The sequence below is a fragment of the Ailuropoda melanoleuca genome, chromosome 4 (assembly GCF_002007445.2).
Source record: "Ailuropoda melanoleuca isolate Jingjing chromosome 4, ASM200744v2, whole genome shotgun sequence".
Classification (NCBI taxonomy): Eukaryota; Metazoa; Chordata; class Mammalia; order Carnivora; family Ursidae; genus Ailuropoda; species Ailuropoda melanoleuca.
In genome coordinates, this window is record NC_048221.1 from 93,393,715 (window position 1) to 93,420,472 (window position 26,758).

General features: G+C 46.9%; 1 protein-coding gene across 1 annotated transcript in view; it reads right to left on the reverse strand.

Annotated features, from left to right (window-relative positions):
• The window catches only part of ADD2 (adducin 2), a 33,384-nt gene extending 10,737 nt beyond the window's left edge, over positions 1–22,647 (reverse strand). The window contains exons 1-8 of the mRNA XM_034659324.1: positions 22,528–22,647; positions 16,781–16,997; positions 14,939–15,077; positions 7,572–7,723; positions 7,071–7,151; positions 4,061–4,210; positions 2,513–2,656; positions 485–583 (exon numbers count right to left, since the gene is read on the reverse strand). Of these exons, the coding sequence (XP_034515215.1) occupies positions 485–583; positions 2,513–2,656; positions 4,061–4,210; positions 7,071–7,151; positions 7,572–7,723; positions 14,939–15,077; positions 16,781–16,963 (948 nt within the window). The 5' untranslated portion in view covers positions 16,964–16,997; positions 22,528–22,647. The remainder of the gene's footprint in view (positions 1–484; positions 584–2,512; positions 2,657–4,060; positions 4,211–7,070; positions 7,152–7,571; positions 7,724–14,938; positions 15,078–16,780; positions 16,998–22,527) is intronic.
• Positions 22,648–26,758: the final 4,111 nt, after the last annotated feature.

Below are 26,758 nucleotides of genomic sequence, written 5' to 3' on the forward strand. Positions count from 1 at the left end.
TTGGGGGTTCCCTGGTGTTCAGGCTTACCATGTCTAACTTCGTCCTTTTCTGGGCTGGACCATGTTCATGGTCTTTGCAAACTACACCCTCCGGACAAAAAAAGAAAAGACCTACCTACGACGTGGTGTCTATTTGGCATAGCTAGATGTAACAGTTATACCCCAGGTAATAGGTGAGCATGGGAAGAACTTTTATATCCCCTATTACAGTTTCTCCCACTGTCTGATTGATGGGCCTAGACAGCTCCCTGTCCTGGGCACTGACCCTCAAGAGGTGGGTACTGGTTGTTAGGCAGCAGTGATAAATATTTTAAAGCTACAAAACTGATTCTAAGTGTGAAACTTTAGAAAGATAAGGTGGTGCCGAGGCAGAGAAATAGGGCAAGGCTTTTAGATGGCTGGCTCCCAGGACTCCTTAAATCATGGCCAGTGGGGCCTCCGTCAGAGCCAAACCAGGGCCCGCTCCCCAGAGGAACCTGCTTACCTGTATCTCACACGCAGCCTGCAGGTGGAAGATCTTATAAAACGCCTCCTCCACGGTGTCACCGAGAGCAACCACTCCATGGTTTCTTAGCACCAGGATCTGCAGAGGAGCAAATGGCCAATTAAAACTTCAAGCCTTTTAAACTTCAGTGAAGGAGAGATTTTTCATTTACTCCAGATCAGTTTCCATATCCAATCCCAAAGCATGCCCCCAATTCCTTGTTCATTCTCCCCATACGAATACCCCAATGCCACCCCACGTGATTTTAACCCTAAGCAACCTCCTTAAGAAATAGAAGATGCTTTTTAAGTTGGAGACTACAGAGCTTGGTGGATTTCTTTGGGCAATACCTGGATTCTTAGGCTTTCAAGGGGTTCGAAGTCTGAAAAACTGGTGTCTGTGTTAAAGCGAATGAAATTATTTTGTGTCCAATAGGAGGGTCTAACCTCAAAAGCGATCTCCTGCTCCTATGACTTAGTTGACTTGGAAATTAAAAGCCAAGGGGGTGGCTTTGCAGAAATAGGTGAGTCGTGTCACCTCTCTGGACCTCAAATCTCCTCCCCATGAACTCAGTGAGGCCCTGGTAGCTCTAAGACCCTACGCTTCTGTGAAAGAGGCCGTAGTGGCCTTCTACTCTAACTCTCTGGTTTTACAGAAGAGGAAACAGAAGCCTAAAGAAATGGAAAGCCTCCCAGCTAATCAGGGACAGAATCGGAACTAGCACCCAGGTGTTCTCACTGTTGGTGCAACGCTTATGACTCAGCCAGGGGCAGGCAGACAAAAGGGGGCAGGGGAGAGAAACAGACATGAATTTATACTAAGAGCCTGACTCCCCAAATTTCAGATGCAGAAACTGTTTCTTGGTTGGTTTTATCCTCAAGAACTCTCTGAAACCAGGTGATGCCCACCTAGCAGCAGGGACACAGACCCATGTGCTGGGTGTGTCCTTGCAGACCTGGGCTGAGGCCTAGTGGCATAATCATCACATCCTCTCTTGCTGAAAACAGCTGGAGATTTTTCCTCTCAAGTGCCAGATGGAAATGGAAAGACAAATGGAAAGAGATGACGACCCTGGCCTAAAAAGATTTTTCAGATAGCAAATGCCCCATCTCTGAAATTCTTGTGGCATTTTGTAGATGTGAACATCTCCTCCCTCTCCTGGCACTGCTAATGAGGCTTTAGGGAATGTTGGGAAAGAGTGGCAGGGATTTCTCCTCTGTGTCAGGGTTGGGAAGACAGAGGCTCTCAGACTGGAAATGACTCAGGCAGTGAGTGCCTTTTGAGGACAGGAACAAACGTCCATCAACCTAGGCTCAGCTCCAGAACTTCCCGTACTAAACTGGCTACCTCTAATTATGTGCTGTTAAAAAAATAAGACTTTAGATTTAAGCCAAACAATAGTGAGATTCTGTTTTTCTTTATCAAGTTAGCAAAAGGAAAAAAAAGTGGTAACACTCAAGTTTGAGGAGACTGCAAGGAAGCAGCATTCTCATATATTAGACTCCAGCGGAGGAGAGGACAATGTGTCTATGTGAAGTGAGAGTAATAAAATGTGTATGCCTGGGAATATATCCTAAGGAAATGATCGCAAGCTTATAGAGAGATTTAGCTAAAAGGATTTTCATCCTGTGTTGTTTATATCAGGGAAAAATTCAGGGTGGGGAAACTTCCAGTGTCCAATCACAGAGGATTGTTAAGGTAAATGGTGGCACAGCCATTTATACATGAGATATAATCTAATAATTTAAAATAGTGTTTTAGAAAATATGTAGTAACATACAAAGATGTTTACTGGATACTGCTAAGGAAAAAAGGAGAATACATCCTATGATCCTAGTTTTCTAAATATACGTGAATATATTTGTGGAGTGTGCACCAAAATCTCAGGATAGTTGGATAAAGAGAATTTTATCTCACTTTTTTGTTTATGTGCAACTTCTAAACAATGTCCACGGAACACATGTCACTCATGATGTAGGTCTTTGACAATCCCACCCCAGAGGGTCTTCCCAGAGCAGCTGAGCAAACCTTGCAGGTGGGTCCAAGGCACTTCTGCAGGCTGATCCGATCTGCTTCCTGCTCCATCCCACCGTTGAAGTCATAATAGGCCATGTCCCCCACCAGCAGGGCGTTGTGGGAGACAGGCAGGAGGCCCCACTTCATGGCTGACACCTTTAGTGAGACAGTGGAATGGTTAGCACCTGTGGCTCCCCGACTCCGTCTTTGCCCTTTCCTCCGAATGGTACAGCCAGGCTCTACTCTGGGGACTAGTGGGGTTGGGAGCAAGCCCCCAAGAAAGGCACTGCCCTTTGACTCTGCTGCACCTGGCTGGACTCTGGCTTTCTGGCTGCTTCCTCTGACGTCTTTCCATCACCATTTTGACAGCAGCCATGTCAATATGCCTCTCTCTAAAATTGCTACAAAGAATGCTTTGAGAAAGCTAGTGCTGCTGCCCACCCCCTGCTTTTCTCTTGTGCTAGGACTCTGGGAAGAGGTAGGGGTAGCGGGGTTGGCACCAGGCTGGAACGAAGCAGGGTCCAGGGTCCTCTGAGGTGAGCTGGTAGAAATCCTCAGCTTCGAGGTCAGTGCAGAAGCAGGGAGGCCCACTGAGCAGCCCCATTTCACTAGTGACAGGGCAACAAGACTGCCAGGAAACAGGGTTAAAATTCATGCTTCATACTCTGCCTTTTATTAAAAGCAAAGAGCGTGGAGAGGTTTAGGAGAGCCTCTTGACTTTGTTCCCTCTTTCTGCCCCATGAGTGAGCCTGGGCTCTGCAGAAATGGACACTCAGCACAAATCCATCATTCAGTCTTGGCCCAAATTCCGGAAAATCTGAGCGCTCATAATGGGTGTGCTTCACAGAAAAACCCCAGGCCAATGACAAGTCCGCTCTGCCCCTGCAGGTGTAAGGCCTGGAAGTCAGTAAGATGGGTTGAAGGTTGAGGGAACACCCAGACCTGCTTGGTTGTTGCCTTTCCAGGTGACACTGCAGTGACTTAGGTACACACAGAGAAACTACCAGAGCTCCTGAGGGGACAACCTGATCCTTGAGGGTATTCCTTCTACTCTCTCTGAGTTTTCCTTGCTCCTGTTCCCCCTCACAGCCTACCCAGGGCTATGAAAAGTGGACAAGTCCAGGTTCCACCATCTTATCTTTTATCAAGATCTCTCCTCACCAGAGCCTGGGCTGAGGGTGGCGGTTGGGGCAGGCGTCAGCCCTCAGTCTGATAGGACTGACCTGAGGTGCCGTCACTTGGGTAAGTGGTGCTCGTGCGTGTAGGTAGCAGGGTGGGAGACGCAGTAGAGCAAACATTGCATATCTCTGCCTTATGTCCCCAAACCAAGATTTCTGGGCTTGGAAAGACGGAGAGGATTAGGGTCACCACACTGGGTGTTCCCTCTCCTCACCTTGACCTGAGTTCCAGGAAATCTTTCCAGAACTGTTTTAAATAACGAGATTGCCACTAGCGTGGGGGGCTTATGTCTTTCCTCAGGGAGAACGTCAGAGAAGCAGGTAGCATGGGTCTGCTGCCAGCCTCGGGGCCTGAGACGCTGGCCTTCGAGCGGACACTCACGGCTGCCGTGGCCGGCGTGTGCAGGTGGATGATGCAGCGTGCGTCAGGTCTGGCTGCGTAGATGGCCGAGTGCAGGCAGAAGCCCGTGGTGTCCACTGGGAAGCAGCTGCTGCCCTTCTCCACCACCTCTCCCAGGATGTTCACCTTGATCTGGGCCAGGGAAGAGAAACTTATGGGCAACGGCAGGCAGGGGCCCTCATGACCCTCCTCCCAGGTGGGCCACACCCGCTCACCAGGAGCTAGGGCTGTGCTTGGTGTTGGGAGAAAAGGAGACCTGTTCCTGCCTTTGGTGAGTACACAGGCTAACAGGAGATAAGGCTGATTATAATTCAGCGGGTAAAATGCTAGAGGAGAGTTTCTCAAACTTTACCAGGCATAAGAATCACCTGGAGATCCTGTCAAAATGCAGATTCTCTACAAACTGGTGTGGCCACTCTGGGGAACAGTAGGGAGGTTCCTCAGAAAGTTAAAACCAGAACTACCCTATGATCCAGCAATTGCACTACTAGGCATTTACCCAAAGGATATAAAAATACAGATCTGAAGGGGCACAATAGCCAAACTATGGAGAGAGCTGAAATTAGTCCATCGACTAATGAGTGGATAAAGATGGGAGGGTGTGTGTGTGTGTGTGTGTGTGTGTGTGTGTGTGTGTGTGTGAACGCCACAGACTATGCGTGGGGCCAGCCAGAGCCACCAGCAGTTGCATACATACACACATACACACACACACACACACACACACGAATATCAGCCATCAAAAAGAATGAAATCTTGCCATTTGCAATGACATGGATAGAGCTAGAGTGTATTATGCTAAACGAAAGAAGTCAGAGAAAGAAAAATACTACATAATCTCACTCATATGTGGAATTTAAGAAAGAAAACAGATGAAATACGGGAAGAGGGGGGAAAAGGAGAGAGGGCTTCTTAAGAATAGAGAATAAACTGCGGGTTGATGGAAGGAGATGGGTGGGGGAGGGGTAGATGTGTGATGGGCATTAAGGAGGGCACTTTTGATAAGCACTGAGTGTTGTATGTAAGTGATGAATCACTGAATTCTACTCCTAAAACCAATATTGCACTGCATGTTAACTAACTAAAATTTAAATTTAAAAAAATGCAGATTCTGATTCAGTAGGCCAAGAATGGGACCCAAGAGTCTGCATTTCTGACAAGTTCCCAGGTGATGCCCATGCTGCTGGTCCACAGACCACACCTTGGCTGGAGATGCTAGAAGAGAATCAGTCACAGAATTCTCTAGAAGCAGATGGGTGGAGTCTTTGATCCCAATGGAAGAGGGGGATCCGAGAAGCCTTCCCAGAGGAAGGAAGGAACATCTAAGCCGAGCCTTTTTCTTGTTTTTTCACTCTTTATTTTGCATTTTTAAGCATCATACACAAAGGTAAAGATAATAGTGTAATAAACACCCATTTACCAATCACCCAAAAACTAGATCTTAAAGGACAGGTAGAAACTAGTCACTGGCCTTATAATCTGCATTTGATGCCAAGGAGCCAGTAGGTACCATGGCTAACAATCACACACTCGTGTGTGAGTGTGTGTGTGTGTGTGTGTGTATGTGTGTGTGCATGTACGCACAACTGCTGGTGGCTCTGGCTGGCCCCGCACAAAGCAAGGCTGTGGTGTTCCCTGCTTAGCATAAACATCACCATTAGAGAAGGTCACTTTCTCTGACACACTGGGACAAGAGACTATTCCTTACTCGTGTTTAGGCATAGACAAAAATGACACTGTGCAAGTGCAAAAATGTCCACCACCCCCTCCTGGCTAACAGGTGGTACTGACGCTTCTCTATCAATGGCAGCTTCAGCCTCGCTCCCTCCCCCCACAGCTGCCCCTGCGCCTGACAGTACACCATGCAAGGCAGCACCCCTTCTTAGGACCAACCAGCGGCCCTAATGTCAGTTCGCCAGCACGCAGCTGTCAGAGTACAATTTCTACACGGAAACCTCACTGCATCTCTCACCTGCTTACAATGCTTCAGCAGCTCTGCTCGCCCAGCAGAGTAAAGCCATCACAATGCTTTCGGTGCCATTTATCAGCTGGTCCCTATCCCCTTCCCAGCCTCGCTTCCAGACATGGAATATGTGAGCCAGACACGGCCCCTCGCTGCCCTCCCACATGCACCAGGATGTGGCATGTGCCTGGCTTTGTGTGAACTGTCCTCCTCCTGCTGAGGACACAGTTCTCTCTGTCCAGTCTCTCCTGCCTCCGCAACTAGGTGGCCCTGTGCAAGTCACTTACCTCCCTGGGCACCAGCGTCCTCTCCTGCCTGTGAAGTGGCCTTGGCAGTCCTCAAGGTCCTACCCAACCCAGATATTCTGTGACTTTGTACACTGGCTCTTTAACTGCATACCTGGTCTCAACACGTGAGTGTGTCTCAAGCCTGGCAGAGGCCCTGGGGTGGCACCCTCAGGCCTCAGATGCACAGCACAGCAGCTGCAGCCCATGCACCTAAGAACTGCTGGGCCTCTTCTGATTGTAAGAAAGCCCTTTCTACTGCTTTCCTCCTCCTGCCCAGGAATCTTTCCTGATCAAGACCAACTTCTGGAATTTTCTTCCTACTATACCTAAAAGGAGCAAGAGAACCAAAAGGGGTCCCAAAGCTATTGTTAATGGCACCAGCACTAGGCCAGTCTTGCACTGCTTTGAGACAAAGCACTGGCTGTTGTTCTAATATATTCCCCAATCCAGGAAGGCCTCCCCATTCCCAGACTTTGGGGTCCAATCCTGGCACAGAAGACCCCAGGCCCATCTCCTCCCCCTCCTCCCTCCTACTGCACTTGCTGCCTACATCTCATCTTTGGTCTCATGGTTGGGTTGTCCTATGGGTATTCCGCTTTGGGGCCATGTGTCTTCTCTTCCCCACCAGACTGCAAGCTCCACGAGGGACGGAATGGCAGTAGCTAATCTGTAGATGACCTGTCACTGTAGGCTGCTATCATGTCAATAAGCAATGGGCAGTGAGATGCCGGACTATACTTACCAGGCTGGATGCGGTGACTTCACTGCAAGAAACTCCCTTAGGGCTAATCAGGAAGTGATCCTGCTCCTTGCTGACTCTCAGCTAGAGGGAAGACACACGTTCTCAGTGGCAAGGAGACAGAAGGGTCATTTCCAAGGATACTTTGCTTGAATCCCCTCTTCCCCTGAATCCACTGCACCTAAAACTCACTCCCAAGAACCCTTCTCTCCCCCCAGTACACGAGAGATGAAGGGGACCTGGCCTTTATTTGGAACTGGGGCAAGGGACCTACAAGAGGAATCTCCCAGTGATCAAGGGTAGCCCTAGAAATAGGATCCAGGAGTTCCTAGCTCCTTATGCAGGGAAGTGGCCGCAGGGAAGCTTGTCTATTTCAGGTGACCACAGTGGTTAGAAATGTTAGAAGGGTTCAGCACATGGCCATGCCCACGAGCAGGAGCTCTCCCTTGGGATTTTGTCAGGGTCACATGCAGTACCCACCCCACTCCCAGATGCTCTGCTCACCGTGACATAGGTGTCGCTCAGCTGGGCCCAGCCATAGAGGTCTAGGAGACGGTAGACGCTGCTGATCTTGCACCGCATGAGCCGCTCCCCCTTGGCCAGGTTCAAGGAGTCAGCTGTGTGCAGGTCATTGATGGGCATCATCATGGAGAAGTCTGCAGGGAAACAGGGTGGGGACAGGGCAGCTCTCGGGGTCAGGGCTGCTGTCTGTCCCCCTTCTTTCCTTGCCCTAGTCCTCTCTAAATTCTCAGTGGCACTACAACTGTACAAGAGACTTCCACAGGCAAGGAATCAAATATTCTTTGACCCTCATCCAAGGGGAGAAAAGCCATAGAATGGACAGTTGTGCCCAAGAAGGTCTTCTGCTTATTCAGATAAAAATGGCATTGCTTTTGGTAAAAAATCATGACAAAATTCAAACCACAGAATGAAGGATTCTCGGAATGCCAAGCTCACAATAAATCCTAAAGATGGACATTGAATAAAAGCAAGAATAAGTTACTGGGTGGAAATATAAGTATATTTCATCAGCTAGTTTTGATGAAGTAGATACTAATCATTAGACCTGCTACTGTTCATTGTTTTAAACTATACCATGTAATATAACTTTTCCTCTGCTTTGGAAACAGGGCAAATCAGAAAGCCAAGTCAGCCAGGAAGTAAATTTCTCAACTTGTTCTCACAAGTCATAAACTTCCAGAAGTCAGTGTGGCTAATTGAAGGGCTTCAGGCTTCAGGCAGGCCCTGTCTGCTCCCCTCTGGATATGCAGTCTCTTGGTTACTTATGGTTCTTTCTGGGAATTTGGGGAGTTATGGAAGGGATTTGGAAATGGGCCTAGAGGGCTTGACGGTCTAATCTTCAGGGCACAAAAGGGGTTAGGAGGTGATGCCCAGTCTATCCCATTAAAAATGATAACCGCTCCCTGGATGCCTCCGGAAGGCATGAGAGGGTGTCTGAGCCCCAGCACTTCCGATTAGTCAGTGTCTAGAAACCAATAAAAGAATCAATAGGAAAGGGTTCTGGCTTAAAATGATGTCTGGCTGGGAGCGTCCTGATGCTGCCTCTCCCAGCATCCCGCTGAAAACTTTAATGGATTAAATGCCCTTTAGCAGCTTCCACCATCTCAATAAACTCACTACTACACAGTGCGATATCTGTCCTGTATCAGGTTTGCCATTAGTTATAATGATGAGAGGGTCTGCAAAGGTCAAAGTGGACCACGTGCTGTGGGACGTACATACAGCAAGCAGAGGAAGCCTCGAAACACCCGTGTCAGGAATATGCACCCCAAAAGCCTGTGCCCACCAGAGGAGGGATACCTCTGGGGCATGTGTCCAGTAACTAGAGTTGACAGAGAAAGAAGTGGTCCAAAGGCTCAGCTGAACTGGCAAAAAGAACAGCAACGAAATTCCAAAGTCAACAATTTCTCATTGGAATTGACCAGTCTGGGATCCCGTCCTCCTGTCTGTACATTCCCCAGACAAGCCTCTTTCCTTCACCCCCCACAGCAAGAAGGAAGGCATAGCAAAAGCATAAGCCTCCCAGACAAAGCCAGGCAGGGGGAGCTATTGTTGGGAGAGGGTCTTCAGACCCAGATTTCTTTAATTCCTTCTCTTATAAATAAGTAGGAAATCCCCAGGGATGGCCAGAAGGACATAATAGGTCTAAAAACATGCCATCCCCTCCTTTGTGTCCTTTATCAGTGTCTCCCCTCCCCCACTCTGTGGAGCTTTGCTATAATGATTACCCTACCCGCAGACCCAGGGTGGGAGAAGAGACCAGAAGGCTCCACAAGCATCCCAGAGCCTCTGCTCTCAGGATTTTAAAAGAAAGAATGCTTATTCTGACCAGCCTCACAAAAGTTAAGATGACTGAACGCCAGGTTTATGACTCAGATCTAACCAAGCCATTTACTCAAGGGACCTAAGAAAACAGAAAAAGATGAAAACTCCCTAACCACCTCCAGGAAAGCTAAGACTGAAGGACACATGATTGCAAGAAAGAAACCAAAATAAAAACACAAAACAACCGCAAAATTCTAAGGCAAATGGAGCTGGACAAAGAACAACCTATCTGCGCTTGAACTCATGACACTTGGAACCTCCCCTGTCCACATTCCCAGACTCAGATACCCTGAACATGCCCTAATCAGATTTTCAGGCATCCAACTGTCTTCCTGACAGATGCCGGTCGGTGAGGCAGCGGGAATGCTGGTCGGCTCTGTTTCTCTTTCAAAAGAAAAAGTATAAGGACAGAGACATGAAAATGATGAGAAAGAATAGGATAGCTATGAGAGACAAAGACCAGAGAGTCAGCGTACAAACAATCAGCACTGACATAGCAGAAAAAAATTTCTGAACTGAAAAACAGACCTGTGTAAATAAATTATAAGGATTTACTACATTCCAGAGGGAAAAGTCCATAAAGAGAAAAAGCCTACAATTATATGCTTCCTGGCACATTTCTGTAATACAAGGATAAGAAGGAAAAATGCACAAACATCTCTACCAAAAAAAATGTTGGTTATCTACAAAGGAACAAAAAACCCGGCTGTTTCAGATTTCTCTGCCATAGCAAGAGATGCCAGAAGACAATGCTATAAGAGGTTTACCAACAAACCATACTAAAATAAAGTGACGTGAAGCAGGTAAAAAGAAAAGAATCGTCAAAAGTATGCCCACCAGATATAAAGAAAAAATAAACGAGGTCATAATATCATCAAAGTAGAAATCAGGGAAAGCCCTATTCCTCTGGAATATTCATCCTTGGCAACAAGAAGGGAGGCAGAGCAAAAGCATACGCCCCCCTAGACAAAGCCAGACAGGAGGGGGCATGGCTGGGAGGGCCTCTGTAGCGGTCATTTTACATGAATTAAACATATAATCCATCATGAAGCTATAGCCATAAAGAACATTTATGCTTTGAATAACATCTCATCAAGATACAAAGCAAGAGCTACCAGAAATATGAAGAAAAATGAACACTAATTAAATATACAGTGGAAGACAACACAACGCTCATTTTTTAAAAAATAAAAAAAAATGAAGATACAGATTAAATACTATGCCCTGGAGATAGAGTCTATACCTATATATCATTCAAAAATGATATTACTAGGCCACAGAGACAATCTCAATAAATCCCCAACATAGATAAATAGGCCACATTTTCCAAAAACAATGCAATCAAACTAGATGTTATAAACAAGCCCTTAAAATAATACAAATTCGACCACTTGGAAATGAGAAAACACACTCCCAGATAGTTCTTAGAATAAAAATAAAAATAAAATCAAAAAAGCAACCAAAAACTATCTAGAAATTAACAATAAAGGAAATATTATATCCAAATGCATGGGATAAGACGAAACTTACAGAGGAAAAAAAATTCATAGTCTAAAACGTCTTTGTTATTGAATTAAATATGAAAATAAAGCATCCATTTTATTCTACTCTAGAAAACATATAAATAACAAAACAAACCAAAGAAAAGTTATGGAAAAGTACTAGTGAATAGAAAAACAAGATCTATGCATTCAGAAACTAGAAAATTAGTAGAACTATATAGAAATCCAAGAATTGGCTTATGTGAGAAGATGTATGAATAAACCAACATCTACACTGGCCATAAAAGAAAGCGGGAATACACAACACCAGGAATGAGAATGGGATGTCGGCTCACTCACAGCAGGAAGTTCAAATGATAGAAATAATATTGTAAATCACTCTAATAATTTTAAAAACCTCCACAAAATGGATTATTTATTTAAAACATATGTTCAAAATTTACTCAAGAAGCAGCAAAATAATTTTTTTTAAAACCCTAGATGAAACTGAGAAAAATAATGTTATAAAAACTGTTCCAGATCTGCATGGCTTTACAAGTAAGTAACAAACCTCCGAGGAAGAGAGACTTCCTATCTTATGTAAATGCCATCAGGACAAAGAAAAGGATGGGGATCACCTGATTTATCTTATGAAATTATGGCCTTAAAACCAATACTAAATGAGGACTGCTCAAAAAGGGAATTTCTGACCAATCTCATATATGAATATGCAAATTCTATATAAAAGTCTAGCAAATCAAAATTAGAAGAGTATTTTCAAAAGAACACATCAAGAGCAGGAATGACTGATTTCAGGAATGAAAAAAGAATTCAGTGTTCAGAAATCTATTAATATAATTCATCGCATCAATAGTTCAAAGAAAGAGAAATCGATAAATGCCCAAAATGCATTTTATAAAATTCAACATCCATTTCTGAAAAGAACCCATATTGAACTATAATAAAAAGATACTCCCTCAACATGGTAACGAACTCAGACTCTTGTGGTAAAGGGTTTTTATTAAAGTCAGAAATAAGACAAGGATGATTACTCTCTAATCTATTATTAAACATTTTCTGAGGGTTCTAATGGATGTGAGAAAACTGGAAAAAGAAACCAAAGGGTAAATTTTGGGATGAAGGATTAAAAATGACCATTATTTGCAGGTTATGTGATTTTTCTATATACAAAACCCAAGAGAATTAACTAAGAAGCTATAAGAATTTAAGAGTTCAATAAGAAGCTACTTTCCCTGGATGACAGCTATAACCAGAAAGAAAGTTGAATGGAGGAAAAAAATAATTAAAAAAAACAAAGTTATGTAAAATTTCCAGGATAAACTTAACAAGAAATTAGTAGGGACTATAAGAAAATAACTACTAACCTTCTCTCATGGACATTAAAAAAAAAGCAAATAAATAGAAGACATACATCATTTCTGAAAAGACTTAAAATTCATTTGTTCAGCCATCAAAAAGAATGATTTCTCAACATTTGCTGCAACGTGGACGGGACTGGAGGAGATAATGTTAAGCGAAATAAGTCAAGCAAAGAAAGACAATTCTCATATGGTTTCACTCATTTATGGAACATAAGAAGTAGGAAGATCGGTAGGAGAAGAAAGGGAAGAAGAAGCGGGGGGTAAACAGAAGGGGGAATGAGCCACGAGAGACTATGGACTCTGGGAAACAAACTGAGGGCTTCAGAGAGGTGGAGGGGGGGGAATGGGATAGGCTGGTGATGGGTATTAAGGAGGGCACGTATTGCATGGTGCACTGGGTGTTATCTGCAAGTAATGAATCATGGAACTTTACATCAAAAACTAGGGATGTACTGTATGGTGACTAACATAATATAATAAAAAAATTATTTAAAAAATGAAAAAAAATTTGTGCAAATATTTTTAAAACACCTACACTGTGCCAGCTACTTTTTAAAGTCCAACACACTATTCTAGGTTACATCAGTGAACAAAACATACAAATATCTTTTCCCCCATGAAACTTACATTCTAATATAAAATTACAAATTTATAAATTCTCCACCGATTAATCTATTTATTTAATATAATCCCAATCAACATCCCAAAAGGGAATTTTTGAGGTATAATGGGGGGGGGAGACTTGACAAAATAATTCTTATTTTTAAAAATAATTAAGGGTATTTGTCCCATGGGATGATCAAACATGGGCAAGGTGTTTCTGAGTGTGCAGTCGAAAGAGGAACACACAAAGAAAAGTAACAATGGATTCAATTGCATGGAAATTAAAGAGCTCTACAAGATGAAAACATCATTAACAAAAAAGGCAAAGGAGAAACTGGAAAAAAAATTGCAATATATTTGACAGATAAGAGGGAAATAGCCCCACCTTAAAAGATTTGAAAGTCTGTAAGAAAAGAATATGTGAGTAGGAAAATTGGCAAGGAATGTGATAGGCAATTTACTACAAAAAGAAAATCATCCCAACATGTATATGAAAATATATCCAACATCATTAGTGATCAAATAAATGCACATTAAAACACAAATAAAGTACTATTTATCACCTATCAAATTAGGAGGATGAAACGAATGGTATAATACATACTACAGATCAAGGTGGAGGGAAAGAGCCCTCTCTTGCTTTTCTGGTGGGAACATAAATTGGTTCCATCTTTGTCCAGGGTAATTTGGCATTATACATTAATGTCTTTAAAACATGCAAATACTTTAAAGTAGCAATTCTAATTCCAGTAATTTGTCTTTAGAATATAGTGATAGAATAAATGAAAGGATTTATGGCACTGTTGTTCACAAGAGCAAAAAGTTATAAACGACCTAAAAGTCTAAAAATGGGAAACAGTCTAAAAATAAGCTATGGCATATTCAATCATGCCACAGAATAGCATACTTTCACCAAACATTATATTACAGAATCATGTTTTATTATGTGAAAAATTAGTCAAGATATGTTAAAGCTATCAAACTTGCATATATAATGTGATTCCATTTTTGTTTTCTTAATTTATATATGTTAAGAGAAAAAGGCTGGAAGGATAGACACCAAAATATTGAAAATAGTCAATTCTTGGTTGTAAGCACACAGTACACTGATTTTAATTTCCCTTTCTTGATTATTTTCCTAATTTTTCATCATAATCCTGTATTTATGCTGTTGAAGAAAAGTATTTTTTTTAAGATTTTATTTATTTATTTGAGAGAGACAGAGATAATGAGAGAGAGAGAGAGCATGAGCAGGGAGGAGAGGGAGAAGCAGGCTCCCCACTGAGCAGGAAGCCTGATGTGGGACTCGATCCCAGGACCCTGGGATCATGACTGAGCCACCCAGGCACCTGAGGGAAAGTATTTTTTGATGTTTATCTCTTCCAGGTTGTGGGCAGAACTTCAGAACCCAGGAAGAGGGTTTCATGCCCAGCCTGGCTGCCTGTGGTCCTTGTCTATGGAGTCAGGTTGGTCCGTCCAAGGGGCACCAAGACACTGGCTTCAGTGGTCTCCTCCCATCCCTGCCACCTCCATCTGCAAGGGAGTGGCTCCAGGGGTTTGAGAAAAGAGCAGCCTAAGTCAGGGGCTACTGCTAGCACATGAGTTTTCTTCAGTTTTGTATCGGCAGCTAGAATAACAGGGAGCAGAATCTGCACTCTCCACTCCTGGGTCCTCAGGCAGAGGCCATGAAGAGACTTGGAGTTGCAAAGCTCCTCCCTTCATGCTAATCCACTTATGAAGGGGGATGGAGAAGTCACATAGAGGCTGCCCTGCCTCTCAGAACAATGACACCATGTCATCCTGTCCCCTCCTCCAGCAGAACCAGAAGGAGGTTTTCCCGTAAGTCACCATCCCCCTTCTATTTCTGGGCACCAGGAACAATTCTCCTGTGGGTCTTTAAATCCAGCAGCCTCAGAAGCAGAGCCAGGTACCTCTTTGGCTGTTCCCCCAGGTCAGCTAACTCAGCTGTACCACTCTCCGTAGCCTGGCAACGAACCCTCTCTTCCCCACCTCACTTCCTCCACCTCTGCTCCTGGCAGCTCCCCAGCTCCCCACGTACTCATGGAAGATGTTGGGAAGACTGCGTGGGAGGTGCTGGCCATGAAGTCCGCGATCTGCCGCAGGGCCCAGATGTTGGAGGAGTTGTTCCCCTTCTTCATCTGCTCCTGGATGAGGCCTTCCAGCTCCTCCCTGAAAGACTGAAGCAGGCCCCAAGCCGCTGGTCCCCTCCGTGGGTCTCATGTGGGAGACTGAGAACCTCTCTTCCAAGAGCCCACTCCGATCCCCTGGGTCAACTAGGCCAGGGCCACACATGGGATCCCTGGGCCTCAGAGGACATTGGGAATTCCACTGGCACCTCGGGAGCCCCCCCAAACTGCTGTTTGGGAAGATGTCCCCTGTCGTGTTCCCTTTGTCCTATGGGTAATAATCCAGATTCCAGGTCCTTCCTGGGTCTAAGTGATATTCAAAATGTCCCTCCCACTTCCAAGCCCCCCCCACCTCTGGCCATCAGACATGGCAGTGTTTCACTTTAGTAATTAAGAGACATTTTAAAAAGCAGAACTGGATGAAAAAGTGTGTCCCCCTCCCTGTTCATCAGCCATGCCTGTGGCTCTTCTGGACCTCAGTTTCCTCATACTGAAGGAATCAGTACTACTCTAAGCCTGGCTTTTCAGGCCATAAATAAGGCACGCCTGTCCACCAGGTGGCAGCAGGAAACACTCAGGAGGAAACAGGGCGCCCCTCATGTGTTGGTCAATCTATAAAAGGACAGAAGAAACATGAACTCCTTTTGTCCCATTTCTTGCCTGAGAGTAGAGTCCTATCCATCCAGGCCCCGAAACTTGGGTTGGTACTAACTCTGCCACTTCTATCACACCTCTCATCTCTCCTAGTCCCCCACTAGAGTTTTTCCATCATCCCAAAGCTTTTAGTACCTGCCATATTCCTCCGACTCCTCACACAGCGTCACCTGTCACCAAGACTTCAGGCCCATTACCTCAGTGTTCCTCTGTGAAGCCTGAGCTTTTATTGTGTGCTCTCAACCAGGGTCACACACAGCCTGCCTACACATCTTGTCTCTCCAAAGCCAGGTGGCGACTGAGGCAGAGCCCATCCTAGCAGGCACCTGGAGATGCCAGCTCCATCCTGAGCTTCCCAGTCCCTAGGGATCATGCACTGTTTACTGAGGACCCCCAGCTCTACTGCCCTCTCTCCTCATCCAGCACCTACATCACCCTCCTGCTTCAGTAGTCCATTAGGCCCATGCTTTGTTCTTCTCAATGCACCGCTTGCCTCAAGGATGAGCTCTGTCTCCATGCCATGCAGGTACCAACTGACTTCAAGTCTGGGGCCATCGTAGGGTGAGCATGACTTGCCCTCCCTTCCCTGGCCCATAGCCCCCTGTATCCTTCACTCTGGCCACCTCCTGGGGCTTCCAGACCCTCTTCACCTCTGCCCCATGCATGCCAATCTTATTGCCCCAACAGTGAGTTCTTTGTGGTGTTCAAAAATGGGGGCCCCAAGCCTTCCACGTGGTGCTCCCTGCTGGCCTCCGGTTTACACGAATATCCCTGTTAGTTCATTGCTGCAACTTTTGGGGAAGCCTGGAAACTGAGGCAGGGCTCCTGTCTCTCTCAGACCCACCCCCTCCTAGTAACAAGCAAAACCACCTGCACATAAACCAGGTTTTTGCCCTCTACCAGTGTCCAAGGAGAGAATGAAACACCCACAGGGCCAGGCCCGTCTTGCTCAGCGGGCTTAAAATCGCTACAACCCTGAGCAAGCGTAAGAGGAGTTATTTATCTTTCAGGTTCAGCCAGATGAATCCGCGGCGCCGCCTGCTCCCCTCCCTCCCTCCCTCCTTCTCCTCTCTCGTGCGTCTGGGGCGGACCCCACTCACGGGGCTCTCCAGGATCATGGTGACGCGCTTCTTCTGTTCCATCAGGTTGAAGTCCTGCCGCAGGTCTGCCGCGCGGCTGCGAAGGCGCAGGTACTCGGGGTCGTCCTCAGAAAAGCGGTCCAGATACTGCTGCCCCTGCGGGGGCGGCGGAGAGGCAGCCTCGGGCACAGTCTCTTCACTCATTGTCCTGGTGGGGTTCTGATTCGCTCCTGGAAGCCTAGAGAGAAGGGAAGAAGGAGTTCCTAGTCCGAGTACGGTTTCCTAAAGCAGAGGGGCTGGATTCCTTGGATTCACGCCGGAGGCGGCAATTCCCAGGAGGGTGTAAGCCGAGCGGTTCGAGCGCAGGGCGGCGGCAGCTGCCCATCGATAGGGGGCGCTAACACATCATCGGACCTAGTGAAAATCTGGCACACGCCCAGGGGTCCCCCACCCTTCCCTGACTCACCGGCCACACCGGGGTGGAAGGGGACAGCTCCTCCGGCGTGAGCATGTCCTGCATACCTTTGGGAGCATTTCTGTGGTCATACCTACCTAGTGTAAAGCTATGTATTGGGTATTAGTACTTGCTAAAGCAGTATATCTAGACCTGATCCCTGGAATGAGGACTAGGTCAGCCTTTGCAGAGTTGGGCTGGGACCCCTATTTTTCTATTCAAGCATGCTCCCCCCCCACAAGGCCTGATGGTGAACGAAGGAAGGTCTTCTCTTACTGTATTGGCGCCCTCCTCAAGAAGCAGGCTGCAGCTCCAGCCTCCACCTCTCAGCTGTGGGGCTTTGGCCACACCAGTGGGCTTTTGTGTGTCAGCACCACTAGGCCTTCAAATCTGGGTTCTGTCCCTTCAGCACCCAGGGCAGCCTTACAGAGTGCTAGCTTTCTCCCTGTTGTGTGATCCCCTTCTCAGCAAAGGAAGGCAAGTGCCTTGACTGAATAAGAATTAGCTTTTTTTTTTTTAAAGATTTTTTATTTATTTATTTGACAGAGACAGCCAGCGAGAGAGGGAACACAAGCAGGGGGAGTGGGAGAGGAAGAAGCAGGCTCTCAGCGGAGGAGCCTGACGTGGGGCTCGATCCCCTAACGCTGGGATCACGCCCTGAGCCGAAGGCAGATGCTTAACGACTGTGCCACCCAGGCGCCCCAAGAATTAGCTTTTGAACACAAGTGGAGAGATGCCAACAAAAGGGCATTACAGGGGATCGGGACACCTGGCTTTCATCTTTAACCTGCTCTCCCTCGCTTTATCTCTGTGAGCTCACATCTGCATTCCACGAGGAGGTGGAATGCTCTCTTGTTCTCTTAGAGCACTCCTGCTTCCTCATCCTCATCTGCTCTTCCCCCTTGGCCCATTCTGTTAGCCCGAACCTTGACCTTCCTTACAGCCAGCAGTTGGTTTTGCAGGAGGCCTTGCTGGCAGCCAGTAAAGCATAGTCTTGCTGTCGGTGAGCTGTCTGTGACCTCTTCTTCCATCTTCTGTTGGGATTCTACCCTCCACCTTACAGTTCCTCTGAGTGGGGCAGGTGGGTGAAGCACTAGGTAATGGGAGAAGTGGGAATCTACCCCATTAGCCCAGAACACTCAGATGATCCTTCCTTTCCCTCTTCTTTCATTTTTCCTTCCTACCTACCTACCTTCTTTCCTTCCTTCCCTCCCTGCTTCCCCTCTCCTTTTCTTCCTTGCCCTTCCCTTCCTCCCTTTCTTCGCCCTCCCTGCTTTCCCTCCCTCCCTTTCCTCCCTTTCCTCCCTTTCCTCCCCTTCCTTCCTTCCTTCCTTCCTTCCTTCCTTCCTTCCTTCCTTCCTTCCTATTTTTTCCCCTTTTGGGGAAGAGCAAATAGCAAATTCAAGGGAGAGCACACATACCAAGTCCCTCAGCTGATAGCCTGAACCCTTGTTCTGGAGCAGTGGTTCTTAAACTTGGGTGGATGTTGGAATCCACTGGGGAACTTTAAAATACTGATATCAGGGATTTTAATGTTATTAGTCTGGAGTGGGACATGGACATCAGGATTTTTAAAAGCTCCCTGGGTGATTCCAATAGGTAGTCTGAGTTAAAATACCACTGGCTAGATGTTAATAGTTGTACCATGTAATGGAAGGCACCCATTCCAGATGTCGGCCATTTAGCAAGCCAGCCAAAGATGGCACAAACTTCATCATCTAACACTATTGCCATGTGCCCCTTCCCATGGCTGTCCAGGCCCCATCCTCCAACTCCAGTCACCACCTGCCACCATACACTTGACCTGGGACAGCAGGAGTGCTCCAAATGCCACCACAACCTGCTTTTGCAAGTTTGCCAAACCATGACATCTCATCTTCATTCTTTCACTAATTAATCATTTCCTTATGAATGCCCAGATCTCCCCCAACCAGCATCTGTAGGTGAAATATCTGCCTGTGAGTGACAGAGTATGGAGGAGGCATCTTCTGGAAGTGGCAGCCAAAACACCCCAAAAGCAAAAAAAAATTCTCTAAAGAAAGATTTGAAACAGATTTGGCAGGTTGCCAGAACGGCTGAGGTTGTACTTAGTAGCATTCAAACCAGATTCTTCATAAGTGGAGAGAGAGTGATTGAGTCCATCAGGGATGCTTCCAGTGGAATTAGCTCTGCTCTTGAAGTCAGAATCTACAGTATTATCCCCACTCTGTCATTCTCTAGCTTCGTGGGCTTGGGCAAGTAGTAATTTCCCTCTTTGGGTCTTGTTTTGTCCATCTCTAAATGAGGGAATGAACAGAATTAACTCTGGGCCTCTTCTAGCTCTACACTATATGGAGAGAAACAGATTTGTGTAGAAAATGCAGAAGGATGGAGGATCTGGGTTTCCTGGAGCAAGAGACCTTCTTCCTGCATCCTTGTCTCCCCACCTCTGGGGCCTCTCCCTCAAGACAAATGCCAAATGGGCAGCTGCAAAGAACACACATGACCTACTGACATTTGCCTTGTAGGTTCAAGTCAATCCCACATGCGTGGAGCAAGTTAAGAATACTTCACCTCCACCATGCTTTCAGAAAGCCTCATCCCTGCAATAATAAGCAATTATAAGGGATTGCAAGGATAAAGACAATGGGAGTACATCAGAGCCGTGCAGACATGCAGTCACCACCCAGACTCTCCTAGGCAGACAGTGCTGTAGACATTTTTCCAGAGGCACTGCTCCTTCTGTTTTAATTCTCTTTAGCACTTTTGTAGCCCTGATCTTTGATGTTATTTTAAAAACAAAACAAGCAACCTCTCAATGGGTACCATGGATATGCACATGGGGATCAGCTTCCTGTGTTCCTTATGACTCCAGGTCCCACCAGCTCCAGAGCCACCTGAACCCTCAGCTTCTCTGGGATTAGGATCTTTTGGCCAGCACAGCCTGGCAGTGAACCTTCCTGGGCTAAATCCTTTCTATTTAGATGGAAAAGGCTGACCCTCTTTCCTTCCTCTTGGAATGGCTGCATTCCCAGGAATGAGTCTGTGAAGGCTTGAAGTAGCATTTCCCTCCCTGAAGCATGAGGAACAAAAAAGCTCAGGTCCTGCTGGACAGGAGCCCACACCACCATGCCTCCCAGGTCTGCCTCCCCTTCTCAGAGCCCATCCCCCAAAGGTTACTCCAGAGATGCTTCAGTGGGATTGGGTTAGAAAATGGAAGCCCTGACTCCCTCACCATGACAACGGGGTCCAGAGAAAACCACCCTTTGACTTTGTGAACCAGAGGCATCCTTTTGTGCTCCTTCCTTTCCTTCCAAAATGTTGCAGAGGTGACCAAAGTGATGTGCAGTGAGGCTTAGTGGTTAAAGCATGGACTCTGGAACAAGAAGATGATGAGTTCCAGTCTTAACTATGCCACTTATTTGCTGTGTGATCTTGTTGGACAAGTTGCCTAACCTCTCTGTGCCTCAGTTTCCCCAGGTATAAAATGGGGATTGAGCTATTTAACTATGTCTTTAGGCTGTTGTGAGGATTCAGATGAGTTAATGTATGTGAAGTATTTACGACAGTGCTGGTGTGTATCAAGTGCTATCAAGCATTTGCTCTTATTATGTGTCATTTAGGGGCTAGAATTATCATAGCACTAGGAACTCGAGTAATGAGAGGCTCATGATTCAACGGTAAACAGGTGCATACTCAATAACTGTAATTATCTGTTGTAGTCCAAAGAACTAATTCAATCTCGAACTATATTAGCAAAAAGAACATCCAGAAAAAGAATGACGAGAATGACTAGCTCTCTGACCAGATACTGGGAACATTGTCAACTTGGAGATCACAACGAAGAGGATAAGCAGGGTGGTGACCATCAGAGGCCACTGCTTGATGGGCCAGGTATGACATCATAAATAATATAGCTGGCCTTTGTCCCCCGTTCCCCCCACAGAACTTCAAAAGCCTGGGGATTTCTAAAATATCCAAAAAACATTAGGAGGGTCTTTTGTTATTCATGATGAGCTCATTTCATGGAACCTGAATTTATGCTAATGAGGTGACTTATGGTGGGCCCTTAGATGTTTCAAGAGAGGGACTGGCCACCAAGAAAAATCACGCACATGATTAGAGGGTTGGAACTTCAGCCCCACCCCAACCATGGAGGACGGGAGGGGGAAGGGCTGGAGATTGAGTTCAATCAAGTGGCAGATGATTTAAACAATTATGCCTAATAGTAATAAACCCCCCATTAAAAATCTTTGGACATCAAGGCTTGGAGGAGCTTCCTGATTGGTATGCTGGGATGGTGATGCACCCAGATTCTACAAGGAGGGGGCACAGAAGCTCTGCACTAATCCCCCACCCTCCCCACACCCTGCCTATGCATTGGTTCCATCTGGCTGTTCCTGAGTTGAATCCTTTATACTAAAACTGTAATCACAATGACAGTGCCTTCAGTGAGTTCTATGACTTGATATAGTAAATTAGGGACTAAAGGACAGCATGGGAACCCTCAAATTTACAGCCGAGTCAGAAGTGTGGTGGCCTGGGGACCCTACTTGTGGCTTCTGAAGTGGGGGCAGTTTTATTGGTGACCTTGCCCTTTAACATGTGGCAGTTAACCTGTGTGCCCTTTAACCTGGCATAGTGTCAGAATTGAGCTGAACTGTAGGACACCTGGTTTGCCAGTTTGCGTCAGAGAGTTGGTGACGGAACAGTACCAGGCAACTTCTGTTCGTGATTTATTTTCATTCCCAGGACCACTCTATAGCGCAGATATTATTGTCGCTGTTTTACAGATAAACTGAATCACGGAGAGGTTACTAACTTGCCCAAGATCACACAGATAGCAGTGGAGTCAGGATCTCAACCAGGGCCATCTCTGGCTCCAGATCCTGCGTTCCTTCGCCCCACTTGTCCCCAAATGTCTGTTGGGCTGCTGTGTGGAAGAGGGACTAAGCTGACTGCTTAGAGCCTCCAGGGCCAGCCCGAGGGGAGCAGGCTTCAGCTGAGGGTGCAATGGACACCTTTGCGCCAGCAGGAACTGCTCAGGAACGGGAAGGTGGGACAGGCGGCCTGGTCAGGTGCGGTACTCTTTCCCCAGAGTAAGGTGACTGCAGGATGCTGTAGAAGGGCTTCTGCCCCTGCCAGGGGGATTGCACTAGAGCCTTCTGAAGTCCTTCAGATTCCATGGTAGCTCTACATGTCAGCAGGATTGGGGGAGCACATGTCAATGACTCCCCCAATCCTGCTCGTGACTAGAAGCTCATCCTGGTGAGATGGACCCAACCAAAAAGTGTGCCTCATCCCCCATCACCACCAAAAACTGCCAGCAAATTACCGGGAGGCTGGACCAGCCTAGTCCCAGGCTGCTGCTTCTCAGTGCTCGGCCCGTGCACCCTGCTTCGCTCTTGGGGACGCCAACCACATCTACGGGATTTCAAACATCTGGGTGGAAGCTGAAACACAAACAACAAATATCAGGGTCTTGTCTGCACCAGCAGGACTCCTCCCCCTGTTTTTGCAGCACCATTAGGTGCTGATTTATTTTAAGGACTGCTGAGAAATTCTTTAAAATGAACTAGAAATGAAATTTTAATTTAAAAGCAAATTATGTCTATGAAAAGGTAAAGAAAGCTTCATTATCTTTACAAGTGGGACCAAAATTCTTTTCAAAGAGAGGAACTGGAAAATCCCTTCACTTTGTGCTGGCTTGGAGGACCAGAGGAGAGAAGCTGTGCGACACAGTGGCCGGAGCAGGATGTGGAACTCCTGCACCAGCCAGGCTGGAAGGCATCATGACCCCTTCCTGATACCACCCCCAATACTTCACTAATAGCTGCCCCACTCACAGACACTGGTGTGAGAGAATTTCAGATGCAGCCAGAGAAGCAGAACAAGCCTGGAGAATATCACGCCCCAGAACAGTGGAAGGGCTTTGGAGGTACACAGGCCATCAATTGGATTCAAGACAATTTCACCAAGAGTTAGCATCTTACAAACAAACTCTAAAAATCCTGGGGATCAAGGTCTTCAAAGGGTTAATCACCAAAGTGTTTAAACAAACAAAACCCACAAATGATGGTTTTCCATTTTGGGCACTCTGTTGCTCAGAGTAAGGACGCTTGTCTCGCCCTGCGCTGGCAGCATCCCCGACACCAACTCGTATTCCCACATGGCTCTGGGGTCAGTTCCTGCCTGTCCTTCCTCACTGGCCAGTTCAGCTCCATTGCTGACCCAGCACTGCCCACAGCAGAGCATCTGGGAAGACTTACCGTGGAAGGTCAGCGAGAATCCATCTTGGTAGGTGTGGTGTGGCTGAGGGAGGCCAGGACACTGCATGCCCACTAAGGCCCAGCTTCCCTCTCAGCCCAGCCAAGGTACCCTGGGCTCAGCATTTCCGTGCTGTAATGGCCCCTGAGCCCAGTCCTGATGCTCATGGCTCTAGTCAGGGACCAGGCAGTTGCTTCCATAACCTATTCTCTATGCTTTGCACGTCCAGCTGCCAGCTGGGGTCCTCCTCCCATTAGTCTTATTTTTAGCTAGAACAGGGTCACAGGCACCACCTTATGCTGCTTCTGTCCAATGCCCAGCAACATGAAAGGCAGCCCTCCTTTCCAGGGCTGGCTAGCTCTAGTGCAGGGTTTGCTGACATATCTCTGGATGCTCTTTTTCTGAGGGGTGGCCACTGATATCCCCTAAGGACTAATAATCCTGTAGCCTCATAAGTTGTCTTACCTGAAGCACAAGCTTCCCCTTCCCCAGCAGCCTGTGCCTCAGAGGTGTGAGGTTGTTTTATGGCCATAACCCACTAAGATTCGGATTTTCAGAGTCTGAGATATTTCTTGTGTCCACTGAAAGAACTAATTTTTTTTTGCCCCCAGAAGTGACCTGTGCCATTCATGTAAGAAGACAGGCATCTGTCCCCCAGATAAGTATACTGAACACAATAATTACCATCACAATCTCTGTTGGTGTTGAAATTCCACTATTAGAGTTTCATTCCTTGAGTTACAGTATTATCCCCTGATTAAAATGAAAATACATCTGAGAGCTATCATAGGCAAATGTTGTAAAACATTCCCCTGTGGTACCAAAACTATCAGATCTCTGATTGCACAGTCACGCTGAGCAGGGTCAGGACAGGTACCAGATCAGTAAGTCTTAATGAGAATGAGGCATGATGCCAGGGCCACTCAGAAGGGTCTAGCAACTGGAGTATGGCTGCCATCCTGGGTGGACCTCAAGGGACCCCGGTGTGACAAGTCTCTGAGCCTGTGCCTGCTGCAGTATTGAGGCCAACATCACCATCCATTCGGCCTTTGGTTTCCCCAGCATGTGTTTCGAGAGCGTATTCATTCCAACCATTCACACGCCCGGGGCAGAGCTGAGAAGCAAGGGGTATTCCATATCATGAGAACAGCAGCACCAACCCCCAGGATGCTTGATACCTCCTGGGAGGCATGACACCTCAGGGCCACCTGTTCCTTGTCTCCATGTCCAGTCAAGCTGGGCTGCAAGGTGGGAAGAGTTAGGACACAGAATCCCAGCCCTAGATGGTCGCCCACTAGAGTGTGAATGTGGACAAGTCACAGACGCTCAAGGACCTTGCTCACTCTGATGTCCCACAGCCACTTTAAAACTGGCTTATCAGAACCAAGCCACCCTGACCCAACCACCAGAGACTCCCTCCCCAGCCAGCCCCGTCTCCCTGACCCCAGCCCAGCCAGCCACCCCGGCAAGGGCTGCAGAAGGCAGCCCTGACTCCTCCCTTTCTCGCCTTGGGCACGTTTTCTGTTGCCAAGTTCTCTGTCCTAAATATCTCCCTACCCTACCCAGAGCACAAGGCCCTGAATCATGCCTCCATCTCACCATTCCTTTCAAGGTCTATGCACAGTCTTTCCTCTCTCAGACCTACCATCCGATCAGTGGCCAGAGCCATTGTTCTGAAAGTGCGAATCTGGTCCATGCCTGTCCCCACTCTGCTAAAAACCTGCCTGTGGCTCCCATCACCTGGGGCAGTATTCCTTCACTTTTGAAAACTAATTCTTGTTCCTCTAGCCAAAATTCAGTCAAATTTAAATTTTGACAGGTATTCTTTTTACATTTATCAAATATGAAGCTTTAATTCTGAATTTGCTTTTTCAAACCAAGCACACGCCCCATGCTGGAAATTCAAACCCGTCTAGCCCCAGTCGGAGAACCGGGAAGTACCTTGCTTTTCTCTTTGCCCACCTCCTTCCTCTTGAGGATTGCTATCCTGTGGAATGAGATCCAGGCTCTTAGCTGGCACACAAAGCCCCGTGAGTATCTCAGTGCCCACCCCCACCCTCCCCACCTCTCATGGGTATTCCCAGGACCTGGAAGGCACCAGGCTGGTTCCTACCTCTGTGCCTTTGTCCATGGTCATCTCTGCCTGGACAACTCTTCCCCTCTTTTCCTTCTCCCTTCCGTTCAGATTGTCCTCTCCTCCTGGAAGCCTTTGGCTCTCATACCACCTTCACTCACTCTTTTATTCCTCTTACTATCTGACAGCAACAGACTATTACCATGAGCTCCTAGCAGGCACAGCCTGTGTCTTTGGCACTCCTCTGTTCCCCATGCTCTGCCACAAGACCAGGTGCCGGGTAGATGCTGAATGAATGGGAGTTGAACTGAAACTCAACTACCAGTGCACTGCAAGTTTGGCCAGTTCCGCAAAGCAGCACTGTCTAGGTCCTGGGGTCCCAGAGGGGAGAGAGGGGGAGACAGTTTCTAGTAAGGTGCCTGCCGAGTGTTAATGGAGGTGCACAGGGTAGGTTCCCTAGTGCCCAAGTCTCCTTCTTTAAAACAAATTGTTCCTTTGTTTGACAACCCCCAAATAGCTGGGTCCCCTCTGGCAACACTTCTTCTTGCCTATTTGGAAGCAGAATTCTGACAATTGACTACAACACTTAAACTAACAAATCCAACTTCACAATAGAACATTGATTATGGGGAGACACAGGAGAAAACAACAGATAGCACAGGCCACCAGCCGCAACCCCCATGGCCCTCCAAAACTCAGCCCTGCCCCCTTATCTGTCTCTCTCACCTCTTCCCTCCAGCAGCCCCTCCCTGGCCCCTGGCACAAGACCCTCGACTCTTTGCTCAGGGGAGTCCTGCGGCTCCCTCTCAGTATCTCCAGTTTGCATCCTCACACCCTTGACCCCTACTCAGGAAATACTCTAGCTGGGATTCCCCCTCCTAGGAGAGAAACTGGGGATTGTAAATCACAAGTCATTTTCCTCCCTGTCCCACTGAAGACCAGGTATATGTAATCACTGGAGTATAAAATCATATTTCTATGGGTTGTTCCTAGCAGCTATTAAAGGAACAGAAGGTCTAGAAGGAGAGTAACAGATAACCACGTTGTGTGACTTTTTATTAGAAGCTGTTTAAGCTCCATGTGCACCTAAGAGAGGCAGGTGCCTATCTCCTGCCCCTTCAGTGGGAGGTGTCCAAATCGGAACAGTCAGAGCACCCTGAGACAGAAATGGAAAGATGCTGCAAGCGGTTGCTCCCAGCTACTCCCACCACTGCCATGGGCATGG